Raw genomic sequence first — 13149 nt, 5'->3', positions numbered from 1 at the left:
GGCACCCCCACATCCCTGGCATATCTTGGGGCTTTTCCTGGAAAAGTCCATAATGGATTTGCGGTCTTGAAAACCCCAAGCTGAAACACCCTCGGCCTCAGGATTTCCCCCCTTCCCGAATGCCAACTCCACTCCAGGCTGCCTCCCACAGTCTAACCAAAGTCCCAAGGCGCGCAGGCAGAGGGAGCCTCTCACCCCACTCACACACATCGACATCCACTCCTGGCCTTACTCTTTCTCAAATATCTTTTCGCATAGCCCTGGTTCTGCTAAACAGAAAACAATAGCTTGCCTTGGCAGTAAGAGAACCAGAAAGGCTGGAGAAGAGCCCAGCTTCAAAAATTCTGCTGCAGAGACTCCTTTGACGTTAATCCTGGGGTTCCTGGTTAGTATTTCCCACATTCCGTAACCAGCTTTGAGCTCTAGACATCCTGACTTCTCCCCCTCTTGCCACCTTGGAGCCTTCTCTTCCAAGAAATAGCCACCAGTATGACCACACTGTGGTCACTATCTGTTCCCAGCCAAAGGCTCGGGATTTTCACTTCTACTCTCTTTTCCCGCTATACACCTGATTTTTCATTGGACCCTATTTTGATTTGTCTGCTCATTGCCTGTGAGGGTCCCCTCCCAGGATGGGGATGTAGGACAGATCTTCTCCCAGAACTTCGTCTGTCTAACTCAGTCCTGCTAGCCTGGGTTGTTTCCAGAAAGACACACAGACAGAATCAACCATCCCACCAGAACTTCGACCTGAGCCTCCTACCCCCAGAGGGCGATTAGGAATCCAACAGGTGCCTTTGACGTAGAGCTTCGGAGGAAACGAGGATTGGTGGCCACTGAGCCTTGGAACCCAAGAGCCAAGGAACTCATAATGTTCCTTCCTCTTAAAAAAGAGGCAGTTGAAACCCAGAGCCAATCCCTAAGGAAAAGGCAGCTAAACCACAGTCCTCACTCAGCCCCTGTGCCTCCTCTCCATCCATAAGGTCATGCTAGCCCCCGGCAGATAATCACAGGACCCAAACCCCCCAACAGACCAGCACTCACCTGTTGCGTAGCTCAGCTCAAAAGCCAGGGTCAGAATTAGCAGGAGGCTCAAGGACAGGAGCCCCTTGGTATCCATCAGCTAGGGGGGACAGAGGAAGGGGGCCTGGCCGGGAACCCGGCAGTTGCTCAAGATGCCAGGGCAGAAACAGGCTCCGCGTCCGACAGGGCTGCTCTGCTCTCTAGTTTACGCATCAGGAACCAGGCAACTTCCTGTCTCACTGGGACTTTTTTCTGCCTGTTTCTCGAGGATTGCTCATGTCTCTGCAGGCTTTATATCACTGTGCTGTTCTTGAGAAGCACGTACAAGTCAGGCACTTTGATTACTGGAGCCGGGAAAGAGATTGTGAAGTCACTTTGGCCAAACCCTGGTTTGGGGTTGAAATGTGCTCCCCTCTCTCTTTTTTTTTTTCCCTTCGCTGTTTCCAGGAAATGAGTGTCACAGCCTCTCTGAGCAGCTCTCTCTGGTAAACTCTTAGAGTACCCTAGCCCTGAGTAATTTTGCCAGAATACCCCACAGATCTGATAGTTCAAACCTGAACTTACGTGACTGAACTTTGACGAGGTGATGTTTTCCTCCATGATCTGGGGGAATACCTATACCTGCAGTGGGGTCCTGGGACCTCAGTCACAGAGAGCCAGGGTGGATCACTGGGCACAGCGTGGTGGAACTGAGCAAGCCTCATGCTGGTGGGCTTTGAGGAGGTTTTTCCCTTTTGGGGAGAAAGGGATGGAATCGGCAGAAGAGAGACCAGCCATCAGAATGGAACACTGAAAAGTACTATTGTGGGTGTTCACAAAGAGACTCTGAAATCAGGGTCCATATTGACAGGCCACAGGCATACTTCTATTGGCCTGCCCAGGGTGGCAGGGTAGTCAGAGCTGTGGAAGGAGGTGAATTGGCTCTTTTTCTTTCATTTCTGCCACTCCTCCTTCCCCAGTACCCAACTGTAATGTGTTGGACCTGGTACAAACCAACTCATGAGAGACAGTTGTTAAATATTCAAGAATCTTGTGAGCTGGTTGACAAACATGGCCATTATGAAATTATATACATTTATGAAAACAAACTTCAGGCCAGGGATGTGATTCAGTGGTAAGAGGGCTTGTCTAGCATGTACAGGTTTTGATACCCAGTATCTTACACACACACACACACACACACACACACACACACACGAATCTCATAAATGTACAATTAAATTATATTCATTTAAATATACTTAAAACAGAGAATCAAACGTCAAAAATTCATTACTTCCTAATTATTACACTACGTCATTGTTCTCTACGCTCTTGATGTCATCGATGCCCCTTGAAATCTGTATGATGGAAATAATGCACTAGATCATGGTCGCTATTGCACCTCTCTTACCAACTCTGCATTAAATGACATCATCATCAGCCATGAAGGAAATTAATATCATGGAAATTGACAAGCACTGTAAATCAGGGCTTTAATTTAGTGTTTTGTTGGTTGTCTCGAGATACGGAAGCAAAGGGGAAAACATAATTGATGACAATTAACCTTATAAGTGTGGCCCATTACATTGTGAAGTGAACGGCATTTTAAAAATGAAGGAAATATTTTTCCAGTGTTCAAAAACTTCCATCTGATGCAGCAAAAAGTCACTAGCATCACTGATGAGGAAGTGGTGCCCCCACCTATGTCTTTGTTGCTTCACATTTCTTTAAATTATAGGACATTGGCCAACATTCACGTTGAAACTGCATTCATCAGTTGTAACCACAGGTTGGTCATGGATACTAGTGAAGCCCACAGAAATACAGGAACTCTGTGAGGATCAGTTGGCTATATGGAATTTACAATAGAGGATGTTGTACATTTTAATAAAATATAACAAATTGTATTTTGTAAATTGTGGGTTATGTATCCTTCATGTACGTAAATGTGTGTGTATATATGTGCAGATATAATTTTAAGAGAGCTGGTTATTAACTCTTTACCAGCACACTACTATCACAACTGAGAATACAAGTGATGGAGTGAGTGGCATACTCTCGGTATATTTATAAAATATCAGCTGGAATACAACTAAATAATATGGTATCTCATTCTCCTACATATTATCTCAAAAAACATACAACCACTCAATTGAGACAGAGTGACCCCCCTATGATGTTAATACACATATATTTTGGCTTTTTAAAAGACATATATATATGGGCTGGGGATGTGGCCCAAGCAGTAGTGGGCTCGCCTGGCATGTGCAGCGTGCTGGGTTCTATCCTCAGCACCACATACAAATCACAAAAATAAAGATGTTGTATCCACTGAAAACTAAAAAATAAATATTAAAAAATTCTCTCTCTCTCCCCTCTCTCTCTCTCTCTCTCTCTCTCTCTCTCTCTCTCTCTCTCTCTCTCTCTCTCAAAAAAAGAGACACATATATTTTGGCTTTTTAAAAGACCATTAAATGCTGTAGTCTTTCAAGATAATATGATCTAGCTAGGCATGGTGGTGCACACCTGTAATCCCAGCTGCTCGGGAGGCTGAGGCAGGAGGATCACAAGTTTGAGGTTGGCCTCAGCAACTTAGTGAGACCTTGTCTCAAAATAAAAAAATATAAAGGACTGGGAATGAAGCTCAGTGATAAAGCACCTCTGGATTCAGTCCCAGAAACCTTGCCTCCCTCAACACGCACACATACACACCCACAAATCATCTAATCCTTGAAACACTTTGGTGGAGTTCTTATGATTAATTCCATTTTATAAACAGTGATCAGGGTCTAACTCAAAGATTGATGTTGTCTCCTTGAATCACACAACTACTAGAATGCAGGCGCTAGTGTAAGAAAGGGTCAAGCCCCTTTCTTTCCAAAACGGGCACTTACATTCATGAGTATTTTGCCCTTCTTCTCATTTCTAGAATTAACCCTTCTGTAGCCTTACCATGTGGCCACTCCACCCCATTCCCCAGGATCCTCTTGGCAGACCCACATCGGGCTAGTTCTAGGCCTTAGTCTGAGGGATTTACGGTTCAGTGTGACCCAAAGCTAAAGGAGTTGGTACGCTGAGGGAGGCCAGAGAAGTTTTTACTATAGCGACTGAGGCCCTGTAGTGAGTTAAACGGTCTCCCCCTCTCAAATTCTTGTCTACCTGGAACCTTGGACTGGGAGCTTGTTTGGAATAAGGGTCTTTCAGATGTAATTAAGGTAAGGATGGAGATGAGATCCTGTACTTGGTTAGGGTGGGGCCAAAATTCAGTGAGAGTGTTTTTAGAAGAGAGAGAAAAGGGACAGAGACACAAGAGGACCACCTGTGGAGGCAGAGGCAGAGGCTGCGTCTGTGCAGCTACACTCCAAGGAACACCTCAGAACACCAGAGACTGGAAGAGGCAGAGAAGGATACTCCCCTAGAGTCTTCGGAGGCACCTGGCCCTCCCGATCGATGCCTAGCTTTGTACTTCTGGCCTACAGAGCTGTGAGAGCAGGAACTGCTGCTGTTAAGTTACCAAGACTGCGGCAATTTTATTTTTATAGCAGCTACGGGAAGCTCATACGGGACTAAGGTAAGGTGACTGACCCCAGGTGGGCAGTTAGTGCCCTTACTATACCAAATACTTGTTTCCTTCAGCTAGACAAGTCAGCAACAGAAGAGTCACCGGTGAAAACGCCCTTTTCAGAAGGCCTCACGTTGTGGGCCTTATTTGGTCCTCACAGCAGCCCCAGGAAGCAGGCAGAGCTCCTGGGTGTTGTAAGGTGTGGTACCAAAGTCGGGAATCCTGACTCTAGGTCAAGGACTCCTTTTCTTTGACTAAAATGAATTTATTGTTTTTTTTCCCCCCATGAACACTCAAGAGGGTACGGAGGAAGGATTTCCCACTAATTGAACTCCCCAGTTAGTTATCTGGAGTTTCCACATCTATTAGTTTGTTAATCTTCCTAGTAGTAATGAGTAGTCACAATTTTTACCTTTTTACAGATTGAGGCTGTTATAGACGTCGTCCAATGCTCAGAGACAAAAAAAAGAAAAAGAAAAAGAAAGAAAGAAAGAAAAAGAAAAAAGGAGGAAGAGGAAGAGGAAGAGGAAGAGGAGGAGGAGGAGGAGGAGGAGGAGGAGGAGGAGGAGGAAGGACTGGGTCCAAACCCTGGATTGTTGACTCCAGTCTGTGCCCTACCTATTCACTATAGCATTTCCATTCTAGGAGCAGAAACCTCAGCCAACCTTAAAACTCATACTGGTCAGCGGCCGTTATCATGAGAACATTTCTTCGGGCACAGACCCAGGCATGGGCAGCAGGAGACTCCTGGATGAGCACCGTGTGCCCTCCCTCCCTGGCCTCCAGCATTCGTGGCACAGCACCACCTCCTTCCCTTTGGTGACGCACAGCCCACCCAAGATTGAGGACAGCCATATTTCCACTGAAAACTGCCTTCCCCAAACATCCTCAGTTGGCCTTTGCAATGAGGTCATACCCTGCTCTTAAATGCAAGGGCTTAACGTCTCCCTGAGACTTGCTGCCACTCTCTCTCTCTCTTTCCCGACACTTTTGGCTAGGGGTGGCAGAGTGACCTTCCTGATGGTGTTTGGGGCTGGACTGATCCCAAACATATGGGTTTCCCAGCCAAAGCCTTGTCTTCGTCATTGCCTCTGACCAGGGGTCCCTGTGATACAAGGCCAGACAGACCTACAGGGTAGTCACTGAGGGGCAGGACAGACCACCTGGCCACATGGGTCTCATGATGAGCACATTTATCTGGATAAGTAAAGAAAAAAAAAACCCATAAAAACAAAATGAAAATACAAAATTTCCCCAAACTCTAAACATCTCCTAGGTGATCTACTTGTAGAGTCTAAAACTGGCCTGGGGAAAGCACTGGGAAAAACACCCTGGGGTCTGTCCTGCTGGGCGAGATGAGGAAGCCCGCGAGGGCAGATGTCTGACATGGGCGCTGAGCTGATCAGTGGACCAGACAGCCCTGTTGTGGGGCTGGGTCTGTGGGAGTTGAAGGGAAAGTGGGGGGGGGGGATGAAACTAGATGGGGTGGTTGTTTTCACCCAGTTCTCTTGCCCTTGTGATCATGCTCAGCAGACACCTTCCAGGGCAGAGGGACGTACTGAATGGCCCAGGGCCAAGGAGGAGGAAGGCCGGACACACTAGCCCTTATCCATCTGTGGGGCTGAGTTTGCCCACTGCAAGGCCCAACCAGGTTTCTCCCGGCAGTCGCTCTTCCAGGGCTCAGATTCAGTTCAGAGCGTTGAATTCTGGGGACTGGGGGGTCCGTGGACATGGGTCATCTGAACACTTCCTGTCCAGGCTCCTTTCATTTTCACTGATGCTTCTGCCCTCCTTCCAGACCCCAGAGGCTCTATGTGGGGATCCTCCGCTCCTAGGTCCCGCCTGGACTTCACTCTGAACACTTCAGGTCCTTTAAGGGGGAAATGACTGAAGGAGAGTCACCCCTTCACAGACCCCCTGGCATTTTTAGAAGTATTCTTGCCAGGATTAGTGTGCTTTCTCATATCCTCAGCCATGAAATTCGCTGGCCTGTTTTTACTGGCATAAGTTGCTAGAGAGAGGGGAAATTCCCACATCATTTTACTCCTTCTAGGAAGGAACAGATTTTAGGAACCAGGGACAGTGGCTTTTGAGTCATCAGCCCCAGGCCTTTACTATGAACCTAAAACTGGACTCCATCCCCCGCCCCTCATCCACCTTCCTCAAGTGGGAGATATGACAATAACTTCCAAAGTACCCTAGAAAAAACCTGGACAGCCACCGTCCATCTTGTTCTTCCTTCCACACGAGGCTCACTCCTTTTCCTTGGCAGCCCCAGAAGGGTCTAACAAGTCCACGGAGCACTCTTCTGGAAAATGCTGTGCTCCACAGGAATAACACATCTAATCACCAACCCATGTTTAATTTACATCAACTTGATGGCACCAGGGGCTGCCCAGATTAAACGATGTTCCTGAATGTATCTGTGATGGTGTATCTCGATGAGATTACCATTTGAATTAGTGGATTCAGAAGAGTGGACGGCCGGCCTTTCCCAAGATGGGTAGGGAGTCATCCAATCTGTCAAGGGCCTGAATAGAACAAAAGGTAGAGGAGGAAGGAAATTGCCTTTCCTTCCTGGGTGCTTGTTGGAATTGGGGAATCTCAACTCACCTTCTCCTGTACTTAGATTTCCAACACCAGCTAGTGTGGTTCTCAGGCCTTCAGATCTAAACTGGAATCCTACCACTGGCTTTCCTAGATTGGTTGCCATGATCACATGAGCCAGTTTCTCATAATAAATCTCTCTCTCTCTCTCTCTCTCTCTCCATATATAGATACATAGACATGTATATCTATCTATACATATATCTATCTTATCTGTCTATATCTCTATCTATCTATCTATCTATCTATCTATCTATCTATCTATCTATCTATCTATCTATCTATCTATCTATCTATAGATATCTCAGGGCTGTTGGAGAACTAAATAACATCAATACAAGGGGTTTGATGCAGTGCCTGGTACTTGGTAGCGGTTTTATACTTGTCTATTATTCTCATTGTTTCTTGGAAGTGGGCATGGGTGATTAAATAATTCATTAATACCATGCAAGTTGCAGCTGGGTATGCACAGGAAACATTACCTGTGGTCAAGACCAAGATCAGGGGCTGGAGTTGTAGCTCAGTGGTAGAGCGCTTGCCTAGCACCTGTGAGGCACTGGGTTCGATCCTCAGCATCCCATAAAAATAAAGTAAAGGCACTGTGCCCAGATACAACTAAAAAAACATTTTAAAAAGGGAAGGTCAGGAGCCATCCTCTGAGACATGGAATAGAATGTTCCAGGCACCCACAAATGAACATCATTCCTGGGCTTCTCTATAAGAGGCGCAACAGTAATTTTGCAACATAAATTAAAGACAGAAGCACGTTAAGGGTTGTTAAGAATAGGAGACGGGGAGATGGATTTTATGCAAGAGTATTTAAAATTCCTGTTATAAACAAATTGAAAAATTTTAGCATTGACTATCATTTTCTTTAAAAAAATCAGTATATAATCAGAACAGCAAAATAAATTATGAATTATAACTAAAAATGTAAAGCAAAATGAAAATATGCATTGAACCCTTAGCTTCACCTGATTCATTTTCACAGAAATCCACGAGTAGAGAGATTTAAAGTCAATACCAAAATCACACTGTGTAACAATTGCACAAATTGTTTATTTAAACTGTATAAAACATCTACAGGATTCTCATTCTTTGGGGTTGGGAGTGACTGTTTCAATTTATATTTTTGCTGTATTATGAAATTTCATCATCAAAAAATGTCTCTGGGTATCATGATAAGTAAACATCTGATAGCTAATCCCAAATAATAATTATAGTCAAGATGCTAGTGCCGGGGATGGTTAAAGGGGGTTAAAGACTGTGGAAACAGTACCCATTACCAAGGTGTGTTTAAGTGAAGTATTTTTTACCAATGGGCTATGGCAGTCTAGAAACACATTTGTAACTAAAATCAATGGTATGCACACTCATTTGTGCTTTTTTTAAAAAAATTTAACATACTATAAAAAAGTGGGGCATGATGGCACACGTCTGGAATTCCAGGGGATTTGGGAGGTTTAGGCAGGAGGATCACAAGTTGGAGGCCAGCCTTAGCAACTTGGGGCACTGTGTCAAAAAAAAAAAAAGAAGCAGAAATAAAAAGAGCTGGAGATTAACTCAGAGGTGAAGCACCCCTGCACCCCAGTAGCAAACTAACTAACTAAATGGGCCTCTATTTCTGTTATATTGTCTTTCAGAAGGATGACTCACTGCTACCAGTTATGATGACAGAACCTAGTGGACTTTGCCACTAAAATGTTAAGCCCTGGTCTCCTTTGGGCCCCGGGATATTAATAATAAATACCTCTGGGGTATTAATTGCTGCATGCTCTGCATGCTTGTAATCTCAACAATCAGGGAGGCTGAGACAGGAGTACTGCAAGTTCAAGGCCAGCCTCAGCAATTTAGTGAGACCTTGTTTCAAAATAAAAAATAAAAAGTGTTGGAGACATGGTTCAGTGGCAGAGTGCCCTGGGTTCCGTCCCCAGTGCCAAAACACGTGCACGCATACATACACACCTACGTACATGCGTACTTAAATGGTGTCATGAGACCCATCACTCTTGACTTTTCCTCCAGCCGAAACCTTCAGTAGGGATTTCTGTAGAGTCATTCCTCCCGCATCCAAGAAGATCTACTTTTGTTCCTGAGGGAGACTCCCAGAATAAAGCTGTACTATGGGACGCAGGGCTAGGAAAAAGAGAAGCAATTGTGATGCTTCCTACATTGTTTAATGAACTGGAAATATAAGAATCCACCGTAAAGGTAGGGGGTCCATAGTTTATAGTGTGCTCACACAGCTGTGCTAGGTCATGGGAGAAGGATACGATGACTTTACAGTCACACAGCTTATCTTTCTCAGAACTCTGCATCAGCTAAAACCATATTATTATTTCCCCCAATTTACACAGAGGAAAATTGAGGCTTAAAAAGTTAAATAATTTGCCTAAAGTCATATGGAAAATAAATAACAGAGGTAGAACTTGGTTAAACACTCTGCCACTTCCTGCCATTCTGGCCCGTCATACACACCACTTATTAAGAGTCTTTAGTATCTAGGAGCAGGATGGCCAGATAAGAAAAGAACAGGAAAGAGAAAAGCTATAGCTCTGTGCATTTATTCTATCACATCCCTCCTGGAATCTATGCCTCATATGCTAATCTATTTATCTATTAGGGATTTTTTTGACTTTGTATATGTGAGTCTGTGTGTGTGGTACTGGGGATTGAACCCAGGCCTCTGCACACACTAGGAAAGGGTCCTGCTACCTCCACAGTCCATCTTTTGACTCCTGCCTTCCTTTGGTCTTTCCTGTCTTGTTAGGAACTGTCCTGGTCTTGACCTTAGGCTTCCTCTTTCACTCCCTCCTTCTCTTTTTTCCCTGTCAGCACTTGGATCCCTTTAGGCCATTACTGGACACTGACCCAGGTCTGTAATTGCTGCTTTGCTGCCAATCTTCTATAAAGACTCCTCCTGGGCTTGCCCTAAGTATACCCCTGCTCTTCTGATCCTGAGTTATACACTGAGGTCCCACAGGGCATGATGCTTCCACTGTCTATTTTCATAAATCTGTAATTGGGAACTTAGATACAGCTTAATTCTTTTTTCTTTTCTTTTCCCTTCCTTCCTTCCTTTCTTCCTTCCTTCCTTCCTTCCTTCCTTCCTTCCTTCCTTCCTTCCTTCCTTCCTTCCTTCCTTCCTTTCTTTCTTTCTTTCCTTTTCTTTTTTTGATACAAGGGATTGAACCCAGGGGTACTTAATCACTGAACCACATCCCTAAAGCCTCCCCGCCCCCCGGCTATGTATTTTATTTAGAAACAGGGTTTCACTGAATCACTTAGGGCTTGCTAAGTTGCTGAGGCTGGCTTTGAATTCATAATCCTCCTGTCTCGACCTCCTAAACTGCTGGGATTACAGGTGTGAGCCACCGCGCCAGGCTCTAATTCTTTCTTGGGTGATTAATGTGTGTAGCAACTCATACTGCCTCTCGAAGCATCCGAGGGTTCTAGTTTGGCCTTATGCTTATGAAATTTTTACACCGATGAAGTTTTAGTTGCAGAGGTAAATATAGCCAAAGGAGTACGAAAACATATCAATTTGTATCACAGGGATTGCATGTACCACTGTCGTGATCTCAGGTAAGTAAGTCAACAGTGTTGGTGAAACTCAATTACTTTTATCTATAAAGTAGTAAGGCCATGAGAAGTCCAGTCCCCTTGTGTCCGTTTGGAACAGCTCTGAAGGGTCACCCCAGCCCTAGAGCACCTCATGAAGTCAGCTGAGGCCTTTGCATTAATTCCTTCCTTCCACACGGGCATTGATTGGCTTTGAGATGGAAATTTAGGGACACATTTGGGCACAGGGGCACACACACCTATGATCCCAGTGACTTTGGAAGCTGACGCAGGAGGATCACAAATGCAAGGCCAGCCTGAGCAACTTAGTGAGAACCTGTCTCAAAATAAAAAGTAAAAAGGGCTGGGGATGTAGTTCTATGGTAAAGCACCCCAGGATTCCATGACCAGTAACCCCACCCCATCCCCCGCAAAAAAAAAAATTCCACTTTTTCAACTTTCTTTCTTTTTTATTGTCCACTGATTTATTTTTCCAACACGTTTTCAACTTTCTTATCTCACCCTGAGAACATGTAGGGCTTAGAGGCTAACACCTCTGAGGGACTTGCCACAGGACCAGTTTTTGCAAAGCCAAAACCAGAAACCGGATCTCTTGGGCTTAAGTCAGTGTACCCATCTTCTGATTAAGTTTCATTATGTTCTACTTATCTTCATGTTTCCCCAGTCTAACAATGCCTGATGTGCAGTAAACTCTAAAGTGATTTTGGAATGAATATATAGATTGCAGCCACTCTTTGAGTCTGGGCTAGTCTCTTCTCTCTACATCATCACTGGAATTACATCGCATCTTGGAAGTCATCAGACTCAGGGAAGTCCTGTTCAGCCACCAAATTTGCATTTCCCCAGGTACCTGCCTGCCCTCTCCACTTCCTCTGAAAGCACAGTTTCTGTCATTTAAGTCAAACCCAAGGGCAGGCTTTATGTTGAGTCTACAGATATGACTGGGAAAATTTAAAAAGGGTATAATCTGGGACACAGAAATCATGCAATCAATTGCATCTTATTTTACAATTGGAGGAAATTTTAAGTGATCCTGTGTTGAGCCAGTCAAATTAAAATCCAGTACTAGGGATTGAGCCCAGGGGTGTTCTATCTCCAGCCCTTTTTAAATTTTGAGGCAGGATCTTGCTAAGTCACTGAGACTGGCCTCAAACTTGTGATCCGCTTGCCTCAGCCTCCCAAGTCACTGGGATCACACACACGTGCCATGGCGCCTACCTTGCTTAATCTCCATAAAAGGATTATCTACTGTTTTTTAGTATTTATTTTTTAGTTATAGGTGGACACAATATCTTTTTTTTAATGTGGTGCTGAGGATCGAAACCAGTGCCTCATGCATGCTAGGTGAGCACTCTACCTCTGAGTTGCAAGCCCAGCCCTTATCTATTGTTTTTTACATAAGGAAACTAAAGATTAGAAAGTTTACTTTTCCTTGAATCTAACACTGATAAATGGTAGGTTTGGAACTCAAACTTAAGACTGACTCCAAAGGTCATACTTTTCCCCTTATGATAAACAACCTTCCAGAGGTTTCCAATGCAGTTCCAAGTAATAGGTTTATACCTGGAGTGTACTCTAAGAGCCAAAAGTCCTCCAATATTGCCATCCTAGAACATCCTGCAGAATTCAATGATCTGGGGTTTGAGAGACACCAAGAGACCTCTCAAAAACATCAGATCCACATGGGCTAAGGCCCAGGGGCGTAACGGGTAGACCTCAGCAAAGGAAGGAGAAATTGTCTTTGATCTCCAGACTCAGCGGTGCTGGTGACTAGTCAAATGGCCTTGGGCAAGCCACTTCCCTCTCTTGGTCTTTCAAGATTTAAGAAAATATAGGGAAATGCAAAATTTGTGGACTTTCCCTCCTGTTGGTTTCTAGGTCGTCTATGTATCATTTTTATCACATGTAAGGGGAAAGGAGAGTATCCTACTCCTAAGAAGGGTTTCTAGGGCTTTGGAAGAGCAATGTTTGCTCTGAGTCTTAACAAATGAGTAAGAGTTTGTTGGGTCAATGAGGAAGGAGCAGGGGATTCCAGGAAGTGCAAAATGTGAACAAAGGCACTGGGTGAGTTCTGGGGGAATTGCAAATACAGGAAAGTTACAGCATTTGGGAAAGGGAGGAGCCAAACTAGAAATGAGACTGGAGAAATGTACAGGAATCAAGTCATGTAAGGGCAACTAGTAGCCTTAGTCTCTCTAAAAGTCCTGTCCTGCTGGATGCCATGGTGCAGGCTTCTAATCCCAATGGCTCAGGAGACTGAGGCAGCAGGATTTCAAGTTCAAAGCCAGCCTCAGCAATTTAGCAAGGCCCTAAGCAACTTAGTGAGACCCTGTCTCAAATAAAATATAAAAAAGGTTGGGGAAGTGGTTCAGTGGTTAAGTGTCCCTGGGTTC

General features: G+C 44.6%; 1 protein-coding gene across 1 annotated transcript in view; it reads right to left on the bottom strand.

Moving 5' to 3' along the window:
• The window catches only part of Slamf1 (signaling lymphocytic activation molecule family member 1), a 37922-nt gene extending 36690 nt beyond the window's left edge, over positions 1 to 1232 (bottom strand). Inside the window, exon 1 of the mRNA XM_005339361.4 lies at positions 1045 to 1232. Within this exon, the coding sequence (XP_005339418.2) occupies positions 1045 to 1120 (76 nt within the window). The 5' untranslated portion in view covers positions 1121 to 1232. The remainder of the gene's footprint in view (positions 1 to 1044) is intronic.
• Between the last annotated feature and the right edge of the window lie 11917 nt (positions 1233 to 13149).

Source organism: Ictidomys tridecemlineatus, chromosome 11 (genome assembly GCF_052094955.1).
Source record: "Ictidomys tridecemlineatus isolate mIctTri1 chromosome 11, mIctTri1.hap1, whole genome shotgun sequence".
NCBI classification, from domain to species: Eukaryota; Metazoa; Chordata; class Mammalia; order Rodentia; family Sciuridae; genus Ictidomys; species Ictidomys tridecemlineatus.
The sequence above is the reverse complement of the archived record's forward strand: the minus strand, read 5'-3'. Positions and strand labels throughout refer to the sequence as shown.